Below are 18284 nucleotides of genomic sequence, written 5' to 3'. Positions count from 1 at the left end.
ACTATAGTAAGAGAATCATACACATACAGTCTTCCTGATCAGCCGCATTCGCATACATAACAAATTACACATCCAAATCTCTGAGAGCGATACGTAGATCAGTAAGCGGAAGGATAGGGTATAAATAAAGCTAGAGGACATTGGGCTTAGGGGAGATCCCTCAGAACTGCCTCCTGGAATGAAAGACTGTCATCCCGTGGTTTGGTTTCATGCCCAACCAGCCACAGAACCACGGAAACCTGACAGTTCTTGGAAGGGAGAATAAAAAAGAGGAGCAAAAAGAGCAAAAAAGATAGTGGTTTATTGATCCATAAAAAAAGGCCTTTCACCCCATCAACGCRGAGGTCCCCTCTGACTTGCCTCCAGGGATATAGATGTCCAGCTCATACATGGTCAAATACAATGGAATCAAGGGAAAGGGGGTAGCCGGCTCCATTTTACCACCTCTTGCCCTCCTGTCACAGATAAAAGATAGAAGAGTGCCCTGAATAAGATGAGCACATCCAGAAGAAATGACAAGATCAGTAGCTAAGTAGTCTGGGAATATATGACCGCAAAAGCTCTTGGGTCTAGGCTACTGTAGATGTTTTTAAACTGAACACCTTGGTGGTACAGGCTGTAAGAGTTGTGTTCTTCAGGCTTTTTCAAATATGCTTTTTTTTTTACACAAAGCAATAGATGCTGCTAAAAACACCTAAGCATGTCTCCACACTAAATCACAGTGTTAGACAAAGCAACTCAAGGACAATAATGCTGACAAAAGAGGTGTGGGAGCCTAGTATTGACTCCATGCACAACACAATTAAGGTAATTAGGATCCTATACTACAATGCAGATAGATTTCAGCGCAACTGACGATGCAGTGGTAGGCTAACAATCAATGACCATGGCGAATCTCTGATGATTTTGTCTTCTTATTAAATATTTATTAAATAAAATATTGTTTTAATTACTTATAAATAATGTTTTTATATAATGGTATAATGTTTTAATGACTTGTTGAATGAATTAGAGAATACATTATTTCATCATTATCACGAGGGAAGGAATCCATCATTTCACTTCTTGAGTATCCTATGCCTAAATGTTTAAAAGACCACATCACATGCACATGACCTTGCCATGTCAACTTAAAGTGTAGGGGAATCAACCAAACCCATCCCTAGACATTAACACTTGGATCAATAATCACTTTGAGCCGTTATAATGTGAATTGTGGTTATCAACCATGTTATTAATGAAAATTGCTTTGCTACYCACCGATCTGGCTCTATAGCAAAATGGTCTGTACTTATTCATTTTCCACATCCCCTAAAGTYTATTACAATTAACCCATCAATTTATCTCAAAAAGCATTTATAAAAGAATGAAACACACATTTGCCTTTTACCTGATTGATGTTGAGAATAAAAAACTATTGTAGCCTATATTTGGATAATTTGTCTAGTGAACAAAATAATTTGGTTCTTGGTTCCAAGATTAATATTTGGGTTTGGGCATATCAGTTATCGTTAATATTGCGTTATAAACATTCGACTAATCTGTTATAACCTAGTTAAGTTACATATTTAGTTATTATGATGAATAGGTTACATTATGAATAGTGCCTACATATTAAATAAATAGGCACAACGGGCTACATTGTTTTTGTAATAAGCATGTAATAAGCCTTGCCAAAACAACTAGTTGATAGTCTAGTCCACTATTTACACTTCAAATCAAATCAAATGTATTTGTCACATGCTCCGAATCAAATAAAATCACATTTTATTAGTCACATGCGCSGAATACAACAGGTGTAGACTTTACAGTGAAATGCTTAGTTACGAGCCCCAAACCAACAATGCAGTTTAAAGAAAAAATATGAGTAAGAATAAGAAATAAAAGTAACAAGTAATTAAAGAGCAGCAGTATAATAAAAATAGTGAGACTATACACAAGGGGGTACCGGTACAGAATCAATGTGCGGGAGCACCGGTTAGTTGAGGTAATATGTACATGTAGGTGGGGGGGGCAATGCAAATAGTCTGGGAAGCCATTTGATTAGATGCTCAGGAGCCTTATGGCTTGGGTGAAGAAGCTGTTAAGAAGCCTTTTGGACCTAGACTTGGCGCTCCGGTAACGCTTGCCGTGTGGTAGCAGAGAGAACAGTCTATGACTAGGGTGGCTGGAGTCTTTGACAATTTTTAGGGCCTTCCTCTCACACCTTCCTCTGACACCGGTGTAGAGGTCCTGGATGGCAGGAAGCTTGGGCCCAGTGATGTACTGGGCCGTACACACTACCCTCTGTAGTGCCTTGRGGTCYGAGGCCAAGCAGTTGCCATACCAGGCAGTGATGCAACCAGTCAGGATGCTCTCGATGGTGCAGGTGTAGAACCTTTTGAGGATCTGAGGGCCCATGCCAAATCTTTTCAGTCTCCTGAGGGGGAATATGTTATGTCGTGCCCTCTTCATGCCTGTCTTGGTGTGTTTGGACCATGTTAGTTTGTTGGTGATGTGGACACCAAGGAACTTGAAGCTCCACTACAGCCCCGTCAATGAGAATGGGGGCGTGCTCAGTCCTCTTTTTCCTGTAGTCCACAATCATCTCCTATGTCTTGATCACATTGAGGGAGAGGATGTTGTCCTGCCACCACACGGCCGGGTCTCTGACCTCCTCCCTATAAGCTGTCTCGTCGTTGTCGGTGATCAGGCCTAKCACTGTTGTGTCATCGGCAAACTTATTGATGTTGTTGGAGTRGTGCCTGGCCGTGCAGTCATGAGTGAACAGGGAGTACAGGAGGGGACTGAGCATGCACCCGAGGGTCCCCTGTGTTGAGGATCAGCATGGCGGATGTGTTGTTACATTCCCTTCCCACCTGGGGGCGGCCCGTCAGGAAGTCCAGGATACAGTTGCAAAGGGAGGTGTTTAGTCTCAGGGTCCTTAGCTTATTGATGAGCTTTGAGGGCACTATGGTGTTGAACGCTGAGCTGTAGTCAATGCATAGCATTCTCACATAGGTGTTCCTTTTGTCCAGGTGGGAAAGGGCAGTGTGGAGTGRAATAGAGATTGCATCATCTTTGGATCTGTTAGGGCGGTATGCAAATTGGAGTGGGTATAGGGTTTCTGGGATATTGGTGTTGATGTGAGCCATGACCAGCCTTTCAAAGCACTTCATGGCTACAGACGTGAGGGCTACAGTCGGTAGTCATTTAGGCAGGTTACCTTAGTGTTCTTGGGCAAAGGAACTATGGTGTTCTGTTTAAAACATGTTGGTATTACAGACTCGGACAGGGAGAGGTTGAAAATGTCCGTAAAGACACTTGCCAGTTGGTCAGAGCATGCTCGCAGTACACGTCCTGGTAATCCGTCTGGTCCTGCGACCTTGTGAATGTTGACCTGTTTAAAGGTCTTACTCACATCGGCTGCGCAGAGCGTGATCACACAGTCTTCCGGAACAGCTTGTGCTCTCATGCATGTTTCAGTGCTATTTGCCTCGAAGCGAGCATAGAAGTAGTTTAGCTCATCTGGTAAGCTCGTGACACTGAGTACAACCTTACCGTGAAATGCTTACTTACAAGCCCTTAACCAACAATGCAGTTCATGAAATAGAGTTAAGAAAATATTTACTAAATAAACTAAGTAAAAAAATCTAATCAAATCAAAAAGTAATAAGAAAATGACATAACAATAACAATAACGAGGCTATATTCTGGGGTACCGGTACCGAGTCAATGTGCGGGGGTACAGGTTAGTCTAMGTAATTTGTAAAGTATGCATAGATAATAAACAGTGAGTAGCAGCATTGTAAAAACAAAGAGGGGGTGGTCAATGTAAATGGTCTGGGTGGTCATTTGCATATCGCTTGAGGTCAGTGCCGACCTGTTGTGTAATTACAGTGTCCTAATATGCAGATATTCACTGTGTAGTCTCTTCTGGTCTAAGTATTATCCTCCCATGCAAAGCAGGACTGATTAACAGTGTAAACTSCTGTTTTCCTGAGACCATGTTTGGACCAAACTACACCTGCCCTGTTCCTAAACTACATCCCCAACCCGCGTATCACTAAACATAATACGAAATGCTCTGAGACCAGGTTGCACTGACTCTGCGGCGTCCTGTGTWCCATATCTGGAATGAACTATCCAATGGAGCAAAGAAATGCAAGATGGGAGTGGTTCCGTTATGAGGTCACAGTGGGGGGACTGAACTACCAAGTGGGCGCAGCAGCAGGCGTAGAGAGCTACACTGGAGTACGATAACATGAGAGAGACACACTGAACCTGCGGTATCAGGGATTTTTTTTTTTCAATTAGGCAAAGCGAATCTCGCATAACAAAACGAYTAGAGTAACCTATTGCGCTTCCACGAGAGGGAACGGATAGATTATAGAGCCTCTCTGTTGCAGTTATGGACGAACTGAATAGGAAGAATTCCCTTGCTTTCTGAGAGCGAGACGGAGTGACTCGYAGGGGAAGGAGAAGGAGACATATGAGTACAGTGAAGAAAGTTGCCATTTCTTAAAACAAACTGAAACTCACGATTTACAGTGCGTAACGAAGAAACCATGTATGGGATAGTTGCGGTTTCATGAGCATTTTAACGGATCCTTTACTTTCCTGGTTTACAAGCACCGTGACAAAAGTTTCTCTAACGGAAAGTATAACAACCTACAGCACAAATCTAGACGGTTTACCGGAACTTTGAGCCTCGTTAGAAGATCTGCGTGGTGCTTTTCGCGTTGCATAGTTTAGCTGGGGTTTTCTACCTCGCTGGACTGGTGATTGGGGGTCTTGGGGGGGGGGGGGGGGGGCGTTGTGGATATATATAAATCAAATTCTACATGGCCTCTGCCAGGATGTACCTTATAACGAGATGCATTCTGATCTCCCTGGTTTGGAAGAGCAGTCTGGCACTTTTATGTCTGCCGTGTGATGAGTCTAAATGCGAGGAGCCAAAGCATTGCTCTGGCGCGGTTGTGCTCGGTATCTGCGGCTGCTGCTCGGTCTGCGCCAAGCAGAAAAACGAAAGCTGCGGTGGTGTCTACGGTCTGTATGGGATTTGCGACCGCGGGCTGAGGTGCGTGATCAGATCGCCGCTAAACGGTGGATCCATCACGCAGTATGAGGTCGGAGTCTGTGAAGGTTTGTATTKTATTTACACTGTTTCATCATTATGACTAGAGCCTATGCTCTGTCTAAAAGTTCACAGAAAACATGTCCATTGTACAAATGTATGGTTCCACTTGGGCTACGCATGGCAGGCTATTATAAGCTATAGTCTCAAAATCAGATAGCGGAATACAATGCATAATAGGCTATATCATATAGAATGCATTCAAATGACTTGAAACGAATAGCAATGAGCAATGTTTGAGTTCTACAGAATGTGCACCTGGCATTTCTGTCATGATATATAATACATTCTTAGTCCTATTGCTCTAGTAGGCTACTAAAAGTTAGTACACAGTAATAGGCCTAATACTGTTGGGTTAATAATAATGCTGAACATAAGTTTATTATTTTGTGGCTACTAGGAAGTTGTTACTATTTTCAAAAGTGAATGCTGTTGCTTTTCATGCTGTTTATTTATACAGTCAAGATAGAGCTATAACTTGRAGTTGCATAAACATGTCTCTCCATGCTGCTGGTCTTGCGGTATGGTGGGGGTCTGGAATAAGAGAGATATTGAGCAAGCGAGCTGGTTAATGTGTTTGCAGCATGTCGGTTTTCCAATTCTTTAGGGTATTGCTAACGGATTCCTTGCTGTTGTTGGACGCGGTGCCAGCCCCTCTCTTTCCGCCGTGGCTTGTATGTTTTTCATTGGAATATCTGCTATGCAACTCAACATACGCTTCAGCCCGGTATATTTTACATCGTCACAAACGAATAGGACGTGCCCCGCAAATAGGGTGGGCTACCTGGAATCACAGGTGTAGCCTATTATATTTTGTGGCTATGTAGTGTTCGCAATTCGTGGTGACTCAATTAGTGACGCGGCTGTCTCTGGCTCTCTAGAATGCTGTAGTTTTGCGCAAGTTTATATAGCCAAATTGCACTTGTGGAATGTTGATGAAGGTGGTCGATTCCTTGAACATTGAAGAAAAATAAATATTAATCACATCTGAGAGATTTTGATTCTATATTTCATTCCTTATACATAGGATAATGAGAGATTTTGATTCTATATTTCATTCCTTATACATAGGATAATCAATATGTTCAATACAACCGACACATTCAATGTGATTTCGTTGAAACAACGTGGYAAACTGATTGGATTTGCAAAAAGTCATCAACATAAGGAAATGTTGTATTTTTTCATCCAACTTTTAACCTAAATCCAATGTCAGGGTGACATTTTCTGGGGGATTTCACGTTGAATTCACGTTATTTCACAACTCAACCAAATGCAGCACTCCCTTTCAACTATAGAATCTGAGTGGAGAGGAAAACGGATATAAATATTTTAAAGTGCAAATTAAATTGTATTTGTCATATGCGCTGAATACAACAGGTGTAGTAGACCTTACAGTGAAATGCTTACGTACAAGCCCTTAACCAACAATGCTTTAAGAAGTTAAGAATTAAAAAAATAAGTGTTAAGTAAAAAATAGATGAGTAAAAAATAGAAAATAGAAAAAATTAAACAGCAGCAGTAAAATAACAAGTGAATATACAGGGGAACAAGTATATACAGGGGGGTACCGGTACAGAGTACAGAGGCAATGTGCAGGGGCACCGGTTAGTCTACCTGCATGTACATATTACATTGCCCGGAGGGAGGAGTCATGTTTCAACAGGGGCAGCCATTAATGAAAACATGTTGATGAGCGTCTCAAATGTTTGGCCAGTAAGTAGCCTATGTAGTCTCTCAGGCAGGTGATGTCTATTGTAAGGCATGTGGATAAAACAGCAGCTATAGTTTGTCTCTGCAATAGTCCRCTGGAGGGTTGAACCAGAGCAAAGTATGGAACACCAGTTATTGAAAGTACAGAGCATGATCTTCACCCCATAGCACACCCCTGTCTCCAACCTTAAATGTTCCCCGTTCCCCACAGGGCCTTTCCCCAACACATTAGAGCTATAGTCGCCACCACCTCTCACCCCCAACCACTAATGTTCTCTAGCTTTCCCTCAGAGGCCCTATATTCACCCAGCACATCAGAGCCCCATAATTCACCACCACTTACATACCTGCTGCTGTTCATAGTGTCACAGAGGCAGAGCACACAATGTGTCATGCCTCGTGACAGCTAATGTCAGCTTACTCATTATGAATGATGATGAGTGTCACAACGATGCAGGCGGTGCACAGGCCTTTGTTGGTGTAACACAGGGAGCTCGACTCCGCCAGTCCCCGAGGTACCTCAGTCTGATATTGTTATCAGCGGAGAGCGTCTCTCTCTACGCGAAGGGTCAGATTAAATAAATGCCTTTTAGCCCCTGAATTTATACCCATGCAGTCCCAAGCCAGGTAGGTGTTGAAAAGATTCCGATCACATTTCCAAAACCAACAGATTATGTCAGCCAAAGCCAGTGACACTCACTGACCACTCTCAGTTTGGACAATCACACTGGGTAAGGGTATAAGTGGCTTACCCCGAGCTCACATCCAACAGATCCCCAGAACAGTACCTGGCTAACAGCTCACCTCTAACAGATCCCCAGAACAGTACCTGGCTAACAGCTCACCTCTAACAGATCCCCAGAAGAGTATCCTGGCTAACAGCTCACTTCTACAACAGATCCCCCAGAACAGTACCTGGCTAACAGCTCACCTCTAACAGATCCCCAGAACAGTACCTGGCTAACAGCTCACCTCTAACAGATCCCCAGAACACTGGCTGGCTAACGGGACAACATGTAACAAAGAGCACCATCAGACGAGTCTCTCTGGAGGCTCTGGGGGTTCAGGGTCGTCCCACTTGGGATGATGGCCCTGCTGTGGATGTTATATATTTTTTTCTGTCCCAGTTCCCCAGTTAGTGCTGTCGGATGGTCAGGGTCTCAGGGGATATTAGCTACTCTCTGCCACAGAAGTTACATTACCCCCCAGGCAGCTGGGCAGGCAGGCTTACAGGCAGCTCCAGCTTCAGGCCATTTCACTGCCTCCAGMTTCTCAGCACAGCATCACTGCAATGTCCTTTGCAACATACTGACTGTCTGACACCCTATCTGTCATTTCTATTTCTACATAATTTTGCCATTGTATAGTTTGACAGCCATTTGAGTGAAAAATAACTGCAATGATTATTGTTATCTGACTCTGAAAAGGAGCACAGCACCACCACAAAAGTGTTTGTAGTCAGTCATTGACATGGTTTTTGAAGTATGTGGAATAATAATCTCTCATGAATATGTATGCATGTCTCACTGAATTATACATCTTTCACAGAATGTTTAGAGGAACAAGAGGAGGAAGGAAGGAGTGTTTCCTGTTCACGCGGGRCTATTAAAGAGGAAATTGTGATAAGGAATAGGTTCTACCCTGTCCTTGATGTTAACCATATTGAAAGTCATTGATTACGTGCACCAGTTGTTTAGCGTCTGAAAGGTCTGTCTCATAGGAATAGCTCCCAGGTCTACCGGGGGGCAATATGCACATAACAGGCAACAAATCTTGCAATAATAAAAAATATATATACCATTTAGCAGATGCTTTTATCCAAAGAAATGTACAAAACAATAAGTACATACCATTTTTGTGTATGTGGCACCATTGGGAATCAAACCCACAACCKTGGTGTTACTACACCACCTTCCCCTAGCCTCAGTAGGGCTTACACAATAGGGTCTTCTTGAGGTGTCTGTCACTCAACGCAGAGCCTTCAAGTGAGCCCAAATGGCAAAGCTATAACTGTGAATGACTTTGAAGTGACACTGTTCTAAATAGGTGTGCCATGTATCCCAAGCATGGAGTACCTTGCACACCACGGTGTCACAATACACCATTMTCACATTGTTTGAGTGGCTCTTGGGGGTTGTCCTATTAATGTTCATGCTCTCTCAATGAGTAATAGGCAAAATAAACCAGATGACAATTGTACAATTACAGAAATGGTTAAGTAATGATCATAACCAATGAGTCTATGAGAAAATGACTGGTTTGTTTCCAGCGTGGATTATCATTGTGGTTATGAACTCATCTAAAGATAATTCATCAACCATTGGACTGTGGTCAGTACAAGATTCATTGCATCAGTGCTTTTCAAATCTAAATTAAAGTCCCTTCATTGAGGCCCAGTTGCAGTGTTGATCAAATGTTGATTGTAAAATTAAATGTCATTGAGATAAGAACAGAGCTGTGCCAAAAAGCTAGAAAGACATGCACTCACTGCGTGCAATATGTTTGGCTCCCTTGTTTTTCAAATGGTAATGTGGCCAAATGAAATTGGTTTCTTTCTATACTGAACAAAAATATAAACGCAATATGTAAAGTGTTGGTCCCATTTTTCATGAGCTGAAACAAAAAGATCCCAGAAATGTTCCATACATACAAAAAGCTTATTTCTCTGAAATTCTGTGTAAAAATTTGTTTACATCCCTGTTAGTGAGRATTTCTCCTTTGGTAGATTAGCTCAGTTGTTAGATTATGGTGCTTGCAATGCCAGGATCGTGGGTTCAATCCCGGGGCCACCCATACTTAAAAAATGTATGTACGCATAAATGCTATATAGTGCACTACTTTTGTCCAGAGCAAGATGGGAATAGGGTGCCATTTGGGACACACCCCGTGGTCTGGATAACTTCCTCTTTGGCAGAGCCACCATGACATGATGGAGCAAGTTAAGTGATTATCATGGCTGTCTGGTTTCAAAGATAATCATTTTATGCAACAAAAAACAGTTTTGTGTTGTTATTATAGTGAACAAAAATATCAATACAACATGTAAAGTGTTGGTCCCATGTTTCGAGCTGAAATAAAAGATCGCAGAAATGTTCCATACACACAAAAATATTATTTCTCTAAAATTTGGTGCACAAATTTGTCTACCTACCTGTTAGTGAGCATTTCTCTTTTGCCAAGATAATCCATCCACCTGACAGGTGTGTAATATCAAGAACCTGATTAAACAGCATGATCATTACACAGGTGCACCTTGTGCTGGGGACAATAAAAGGCCATTCTAAATGTGCAGTTTTGCCACACAGCACAATGCCACAGATGTCTCAAGTTTTGATGGAGCGTGCAATTGGCATGCTGACTGCAGGAATGTCCACCCGAGCTGTTGCCAGAGAATTGAATGTTCCTTTCTTGACAACCGCAGACCACGTGTAACCACGCCAGCCAAGGACCTCCACATCCGTCTTCTTCACCTGCGGGATCATCTGAGCAGGGGGAGGGGCGTGTATCTTGTGTCTGATAGAGATAAAAAAGAAAATCTTTCGGATATGGCTGTGCCTGGCACCCAGTGGGTGGACCTGGCTCCAAACTGTGTGGGCCTATGCCCTCCCAGGCCCACCCATGCCCTTCATGTGAAATTAGGGCCTAATTTATTTTATTAAATTGACTGATTTCTATGAACTATAACCTCAGTAAAATCTTTGAATTGTTGCATGTTGCGTTTATATTTTTGTTATATTTTTGTTCAGCTATACAAATAGAAATGACTGTCTTCTGTCAGGAGATGGTTAAAACATTGAGAGGAACTAGACACGTATTTCTCTTGTTTAACAGTTTACTCTTGGAATGTGTGCACTTGGCTCACAGAAGCGTATCTGGAAGTTAGCGAAGCTGGCTGCTTGTTAGACTGGCAAGCCTGATGCCATAATTTAGTGCTTTAAAGAACAACATTAAATAATTCTGAGTGACAAAAAAACAGGAATCCAATGTAACAGAGATTCTAACACGAGGATAGAATGTTCTGTTTGTTTTTGTGGTGCTGTTTGCTGTTTAGCATTTCTCTCTCAGTTTCTCTATACAAGCTACATGCATGCTATGGCATGAGGGCTGGGAGGGAATAATAATATATTTGCTTAGCTCACACCCTTGTCTAAGGCGACATGCATAGTTTATTTTTTACTTTGTGATGGTTAGCCATTTCTGCAGTCTGGTGTATTTACAAAATGAGATGAGCTCCACAAAATCCATTCCATTCCATCTGTTAGACATGGCCACCTGGACTTACAGACAGGGTTTAAGTGGCAGTTTCTCTAAATGGGTTTAAAGATACAGTTCTCTAAACCAGGTTTTAAGTTCGTTTCTCCTGAACAAGATTTAAAGGTGAAGTTCTCTAAACAAGATTTAAAGGTGAAGTTCTCTAAAACAAGATTTATCTGCTGCTACTCTCTGTTATAATCATATAATGCATAGTCCACTTTAACTTTTATCTACATTTGCACTGTACATAACTACCTCAATTTGGTCCGAACCAACCAGTTGCTCCTCTGCACATTGGCTAACCGGGCTATCTGCATTGTGTCCCGCCACCCGCCAACCTCTCTTTCACGCTACTGCTACTCTCTTTCCATCATATATGCATAGTCACTTTAACCATATCTACATGTACATACTARCTCAATCAGCCCGACCAACCGGTGTCTGTATGTAGCCTCGCTACTTTTATAGCCTCACTACTGTATATAGCCTGTCTTTTTACTGTTGTTTTATTTCTTTACTTACCTATTGTTCACCTAACACCTTTTTTGCACTATTGGTTAGAGCCTGTAAGTAAGCATTTCACTGTAAGGTCAACACCTGTTGTATTCGACGCGCAAGTGACCAATAAACTTTGATTTGATTTGACTTGAATATTTAAAGGTGAAGTTCTCAAAACAAGATTTAAAGGTGAAGTTCTCTAAACAAGATTATTTAAAGGTGCAGTTCTCTAAACAGGGCTTAAAAGTGCAGTTCACCTAAACGGTACACCATATAGTTCTGCCATCATCTATTAAAAAAAGGCGACAATAATCATGCCTACTATAGGTATTGGTTGAAGCTCAGTGTTAAATAAAATCTCCCTATCATCATATTTAAGCCAATATGACACCAATCTTGATGAAATTTCGCAAATCAACTTCATTGGAAGTACACAACACACTCCCCGTCTCTCTTCATGAGCTGTCCGTCCATTATCGAGAACCACATACTAGATTTTTTAACAGGGTCGTTAGCAATTGAGTTTTAATTTCTTCAGGATTGGTGGGTCCCCTGCGATTAGCATGAGGTTGTAAGAAACATAACATTTCCCAGGACATAGACATATCTGATATTGATATTAATCTAACTGCACTGTCCAATTTACAGTAGCTATTACAGTGAAAGAATAGCATGCTATTGTTTGAGGAAAGTGCACAGTTTTGTACATGAAAAGTTATTAATAAACAAATTAGGCACATTTGGGCAGTCTTGATTCAAAATTTTGTACAGAAATGCAATGGTTAATTTTATCAGTCTAAAACGTTGGACATCCACTGCTGCCATCTAGTGGCCAAKATCTAAATTGCACCTGGACTAGAATAAAACATTTATAAACATTTCTCTTGCATTTCAAAGATGATGGTACAAAAAAACGACAAAAAAACGGTTGGTTTATTCATTGTTTTATCTTTTACCAGATCTAATGTGTTATATTCTCCTACATTCCTTTCACATTTACACAAACTTCAAAGTGTTTCCTTTCAAATGGTACCAATAAAATGCATATCCTTGCTTCAGGGCCTGAGCTACAGGCAGTTAGATTTGGGTATGTCATTTTAGGCGAAAATTGAAAAAAAGGGGCCGATCCATAAGAGGTTTTAACTTCTCTAGGGTATGTGGGACGCTAGCTACACTGGTTGTGAATCCAGCCAACATGTCAGAATTCAAATAGGTTTGTCGTCGAAAGCAAACGATGCTGTTATCTGAGGATAGCACCATAGTAAACAAAGAGAGAGAAGCATATTTCAACCCTGCAGGCGCGACACAAAACGCAGAAATAAAAATATAATTCATGCCTTACCTTTGACGAGCTTCTGTTGTTGGCACTCCAATATGTCCCATAAACATCACAAATGGTCCTTTTGTTCGATTAATTCCGTCGATATATATCCAAAATGTCAATTTATTTGGCACGTTTGATCAGAAAAACACCGTTCAACTTGTGACGTGACTACAAAATATCTCAAAGGTTACCTGTAAACTTTGCCAAAACATTTCAAACTACTTTTGTAATACAACTTTAGGTATTTTTTAACGTAAATAATCGATAAAATTGAAGACGGGATGATCTGTGTTCAATACAGGATTAAAACAAACTGTAGCTAGSTTTCTGGTCACGCGCCTCTAACAAACAGGACACTTCGAGTGACCCTCGTTCAAGATGGCCGTACTTCTTCATTACACAAAGGAATAATCTCAACCAATTTCTAAAGACTGTTGACATCCAGTGGAAGCGGTAGGAACTGCAAGAAGGTCCCTTAGAKATCTGGATTCCCAGTGACCTCKKKAAAAAAATCTGAATGGTTTGTCATCGGGGTTTCGCCTGCTAAATAAGTTATGTTATACTCACAGACATGAATCAAACAGTTTTAGTAACTTCAGAGTGTTTTTTTATCCAAATCTACTACTAATATGCATATCTTATCTTCTGGGGATGAGTAGCTGGCAGTTTAATTTGGGCATGCGTTTCATCCAAAATTCCGAATGCTGCCCCCTACCCTAGAGAAGTTAAGAGTGTACTACCTAGCTCAAATCCTGAAAACGAAATTTAAACAAGACTATAGCGTCCATAAAGTGACCATTGGACCTAAAAAATCCTGGATTGACTAAGTTTTGTAGGCGCAACAGTTTTTATTAAATGTATAATTTCCGCCCGTTAAGAAACAAAGATGTGCTACCTTTCTGRACCATTTCTGACAATGCTAACATATTTTTTAGCCGAAACTCAGCATTCTAACACTGGGTCGTTGCTTGGCAGTGTATGCAAACAAACCCAGGCTACTGTATATAGCTAGATATATGGTGGTATTCAAGCTGAGGGAAATCAATAAATTCAAACAGATATTTTTATTTTTATAACGTTACCAGCTAGCTAATGTTACCTAGATAACAAACAGGCAAACAAAGGTAGCTAGCCAATGAATGTGTTATTTTGATTAACAAGTGTTATACCAGTCAGATGAGAGCTAACATTGGCTAGGTAGCTAACCAACTAGCGAGGACAGCTAGCTAGCTAGCTATATTTTGCAAACTGTACGATCTACAACTAAGACTATCTTACCAACGGGACATAAAATACTGTAATATCTTATGTTTCACAAAATGTGGCTGATCAACGACACGGATAATATAGAGATGGCTGGCTTCTCAGTGCATCAGCAGGATAGAGAAGCTACGTCTGGTAAGACGAGGGGCGGGGGTGTGTGTCTATTTGTCAATAACTGCTGTTGGGCAATGTCTATTATTAAATAAGTCTCGAGGTATTGCTGGTAGAATACCTCATGATAAGCTGTAGACCACACTATCTACCTAGAGTGTTCTCATCTATATTATTCGTAGCCGTRTATTTACCACCACAAKCCGATGCTGGCACTAAGACCGCACTCAATGAGCTGTATAAGGCCATAAGCAAAAAATTAAATGCTCATCCAGAAGCGGCGATCCTAGTGGCCGGGGACTTGAATGCAGGCAAACTTAAATCCCTTTTTACCTAATATCTACCAGCATGTCACATGTGCAACCAGACGAAAAACTCAAGACCACATTTGCACCACACACAGAGACGCATACAAAGATCTCCCTCGCCCTCCATTTAGCAAATCTGACCATAATTATATCCACCTGATTCCTGCTTACCAGCAAAAACTAAAGCAGGAAGCACCAGTGACTCGGTCAATAAAAAGGACTGGAATATATTCTGGGATTCATCCAATGGCATTCAGGAGTATACCACTTCAGTCACCGGCTTCATCAATAAGTGCATCGACGACGTCGTCCCCACAGTGAACCAGAATCTATGGATTACAGGCACATCCGCACCGAGCTAAAGGCTGGACACTAATCCGGACGCTTATAAGAAATCCCGCTATGCCCTCAGAAGAACCATCAAACAGGCAAAGCGTCAATACAGGACTAAGATTGAATCCTACTACACTGGCTCTGACACTCATCGGATGTGGCAGGGCTTGAAAACTATTACGGACTACAAAGGGAAATCCAGCAGCGAGCTACCCAGTAACGTGAGCATACCAGACGAGCTAAATACCTTTTATGCTTACTTCGAGGCAAGCAACACTGAAGCATGTATGAGACCACCAGCTGTTCTGGACYACTGTGTGATTACGRTCTCCGTAGCCGATGTGAACAAGACATTTAAACAGGTCAACATTCACAAAGCTGCAGAGCCAGACGGATTATCATGTACTCACATTTTATTTATACATTTTTATATCACCTTTTTTTAACCAGGTAGGTCAGTTGAGAACAAGTTCTCTTTTACAACTGCGACCTGGCCTAGATAAAGKAAAGCAGTGCAACAAAAACAACACAGAGTTACCATGGCATTAACAAACGTACAGTCAATAACACAATAGAAAAATCTGTATACAGTGTGTGCAAATAWYGTAAGGAGGTAAGGCAAAAAATAGGCCAATAGTGGCGAAGTAATTACAATTTAGCAATTTACACTGGAGTGATATACAGTTGAAGTCGGAAGTTTACACACACCTTAGCCAAATACATTTAAACTCAGTTTTTCACAATTCTTGACATTTAATCCTAGTAAAAATTCCCTGTCTTAGGTCAGTTAGGATCACCACTTTATGTTTCAAGAAACGTGAAAATGTCAGAATATAGTAGAGAGAATGATTTATTTCAGCTTTTATTTCTTTCATCACAATTCCCATGGGTCAGAAGTTTACATACACTCAATTAGTATTTGGTAGCATTGCCTTTACATTGTTTAAGTTGGGTCAAACGTGTTGGGTAGCCTTCCACAAGCTTCCCGCAATAAGTTGGGTGAATTTTGACCTATTCCTCCTGACAAAGCTGGTGTAACTGAGTCAGGTTTGGTAGGCCTCCTTGCTCGCACACGCTTTTTCAGTTTCTGCCAACAAATTTTTTATCGGATTTGAGGTCAGGGCTTTGTGATGGCTACTTTCAATACCTTGACTTTTGTTGTCCTTAGCCATTTTGAACACAACTTTGGAAGTATGCTTGGGGTCATTGTCCATTTGGAAGACCCATTTGCGACCAAACTTTAACTTCCTGACTGATGTCTTGAGATGTTGCTTCAATATATCCACATACTTTTCCTGCCTCATGAAGCCATCTATTTTTGTGAAGTGCACCAGTCCCTCCTGCAGCAAAGCACCCCCAAAACATGATGCTGCCACCGTCATGCTTCACGGTTGTGATGGTGTTCTTCGGCTTGCAAGGCTCCCCCTTTTTCCTCCAAACATAACGATGGTCATGACGGCCTATTTTGTTTCATCAGACCAGAGGGCATTTCTCCAAAAAGTATGATCTTTGCCCCCATGTGCAGTTGCAAACCGTAGCCTGTTTTTTTATGGCAGTTTTGGAGCAGTGGCTTCTTCCTTTCTGAGCGGCCTTTCAGGTTATGTCGATATGGGACTAATTTTTCTATGGATATAGATACTGTTGTACCTGTTTCCTCCAGCATCTTCACAGGGTCCTTTGCTGTTGTTCTGGGATTGATTTGCACTTTTCGCACCACAGTACGTTCATCTCGAGGAGACAGAACACGTCTCCTTCCTCAGCGGTATGATGGCTGCYTGGTCCCATGGTGTTTATACTTGCGTGCTGTTGTTTGTACAGATGAACATGGTACCTTCAGGCGTTTGGAAATTGCTCCCAAGGATGAACCAGACTTATGGAGGTCTACGATTTTTTTTCTGAGGTCTTGGCTGATTTCTTTAGATTTTCCCATGATGTCAAGCCAAGAGGCACTGAGTTTGAAGGTAGGCCTTGAAATACATCCACAAGTGCACGGCAGTTAGCCTAGTGGTTAGAGCGTTGGACTAGTAACCGAAAGGTTGCAAGATCGAATCCCCGAGCTGGAAAGATAATCTGATCTTCTGCACCTGAACAAGACAGTTACCTCACTGTTCCTAGGCTGTCATTGAAAATAAGACTTTGTTCTTAACTGACTTGCCTAATTTAAAAAACTAAATTGACTCAAATGATGTCAATTAACCTATCAGAAGCTTCTAAAACCATGGCATCATTGTCTGGAATTTTCCAAACTGTTTAAAGGCACAGTCATCTTAGTGTATGTAAACTTCTGACCCACTGGAATTGTGATATGGTGAAATAATCTGTTTGTAAACAATTGTWGAGAAAATTATTTTTGTCATGCACAAACTAGATGTCCTAACCAACTTGCCAAAACTATAGTTTGTTAACAAGAAATTTGTGGAGTAGTTGAACAATGAATTTTAATGACTCCAACCTAAGTTTATGTAAACTTCCTACTTTCAACTGTACAGTGCTGGCCAAAAGTTTTGAGAATGACAGAAAATATTAATTTTCACAAAGTCTGCTGCCTCAGTTTTTCATTGCAATTGCATATACTCCAGAATGTTATGAAGAGTCCCTGAATGATTTTGCAATTAATTGCAAAGTCCCTCTTGCCATGCAAATTAACTGAATCCCCAAAAACATTTCCACTGCATTTTCAGCCCTGCCCAAAAAGACCCACTATCATGTCAGTGATTCTCTCGTTAACACAGGTGTGAGTGTTGACGACGAAGGCTGGAGATCACTCTGTAATGCTGATTGATCGCAATAACAGACTGGAAGCTTCAAAAGGAGGGTTGGATTGGAATCATTTCTTCTTTCTCTGTCAAACCATGGTTACCTGCAAGGAAACACGTGCCGTCATCATGCTTTGCACAAAAAAGGCTTCACAGGCAAATTATTAACCATTTATCGGATCATCAAGAACTTCAAGGAGAGCGGTTCAATTGTTGTGAAGAAGGCTTGAGGGCGCCCAAGAAAGTCCAGCAAGCGCCAGGACCGTCTCCTAAAGTTGATTCAGCTGCGGGATCAGGGCACACCACTACAAAGTTGCTCAGGAAAGGCAGCAGGCAGGTGTGAGTGCATCTGCACACAGTGAGGCGAAGACTTTTGGAGATGCCTGGTTTCAAAAGGGCAGCAATGAAGCCACTTCTCTCCAGGAAAACATCAGGGACAGACTAATATTCTGCAAAAATACAGGGATGGCCGCTGGGGACTGGGGTAAAGTCATTGTCTCTGATGAATCCCCTTTCCGATTGTTTGGGGCATCCGGAAAAAAGCTTGTCCAGAGGAAGACAAGAGAGCGCACCATTAGTCTTTGTCATTCCAACAGTAAACACCTGAG

At 41.5% G+C, this 18284-nt stretch overlaps 1 protein-coding gene across 1 annotated transcript in view; it reads left to right on the top strand.

Moving 5' to 3' along the window:
- The first annotated feature begins 4793 nt into the window (after positions 1–4793).
- The window catches only part of crim1 (cysteine rich transmembrane BMP regulator 1 (chordin-like)), a 177676-nt gene continuing 164185 nt past the window's right edge, over positions 4794–18284 (top strand). Inside the window, exon 1 of the mRNA XM_023986849.2 lies at positions 4794–5124. Coding sequence (XP_023842617.1) covers positions 4824–5124 — 301 coding nt within the window. The 5' untranslated portion in view covers positions 4794–4823. The remainder of the gene's footprint in view (positions 5125–18284) is intronic.

Source organism: Salvelinus sp. IW2-2015, linkage group LG4q.2 (genome assembly GCF_002910315.2).
Source record: "Salvelinus sp. IW2-2015 linkage group LG4q.2, ASM291031v2, whole genome shotgun sequence".
NCBI classification, from domain to species: Eukaryota; Metazoa; Chordata; class Actinopteri; order Salmoniformes; family Salmonidae; genus Salvelinus; species Salvelinus sp. IW2-2015.
Note: the sequence above shows the minus strand (reverse complement) of the source record. Positions and strands in the feature narration are given on the sequence as shown.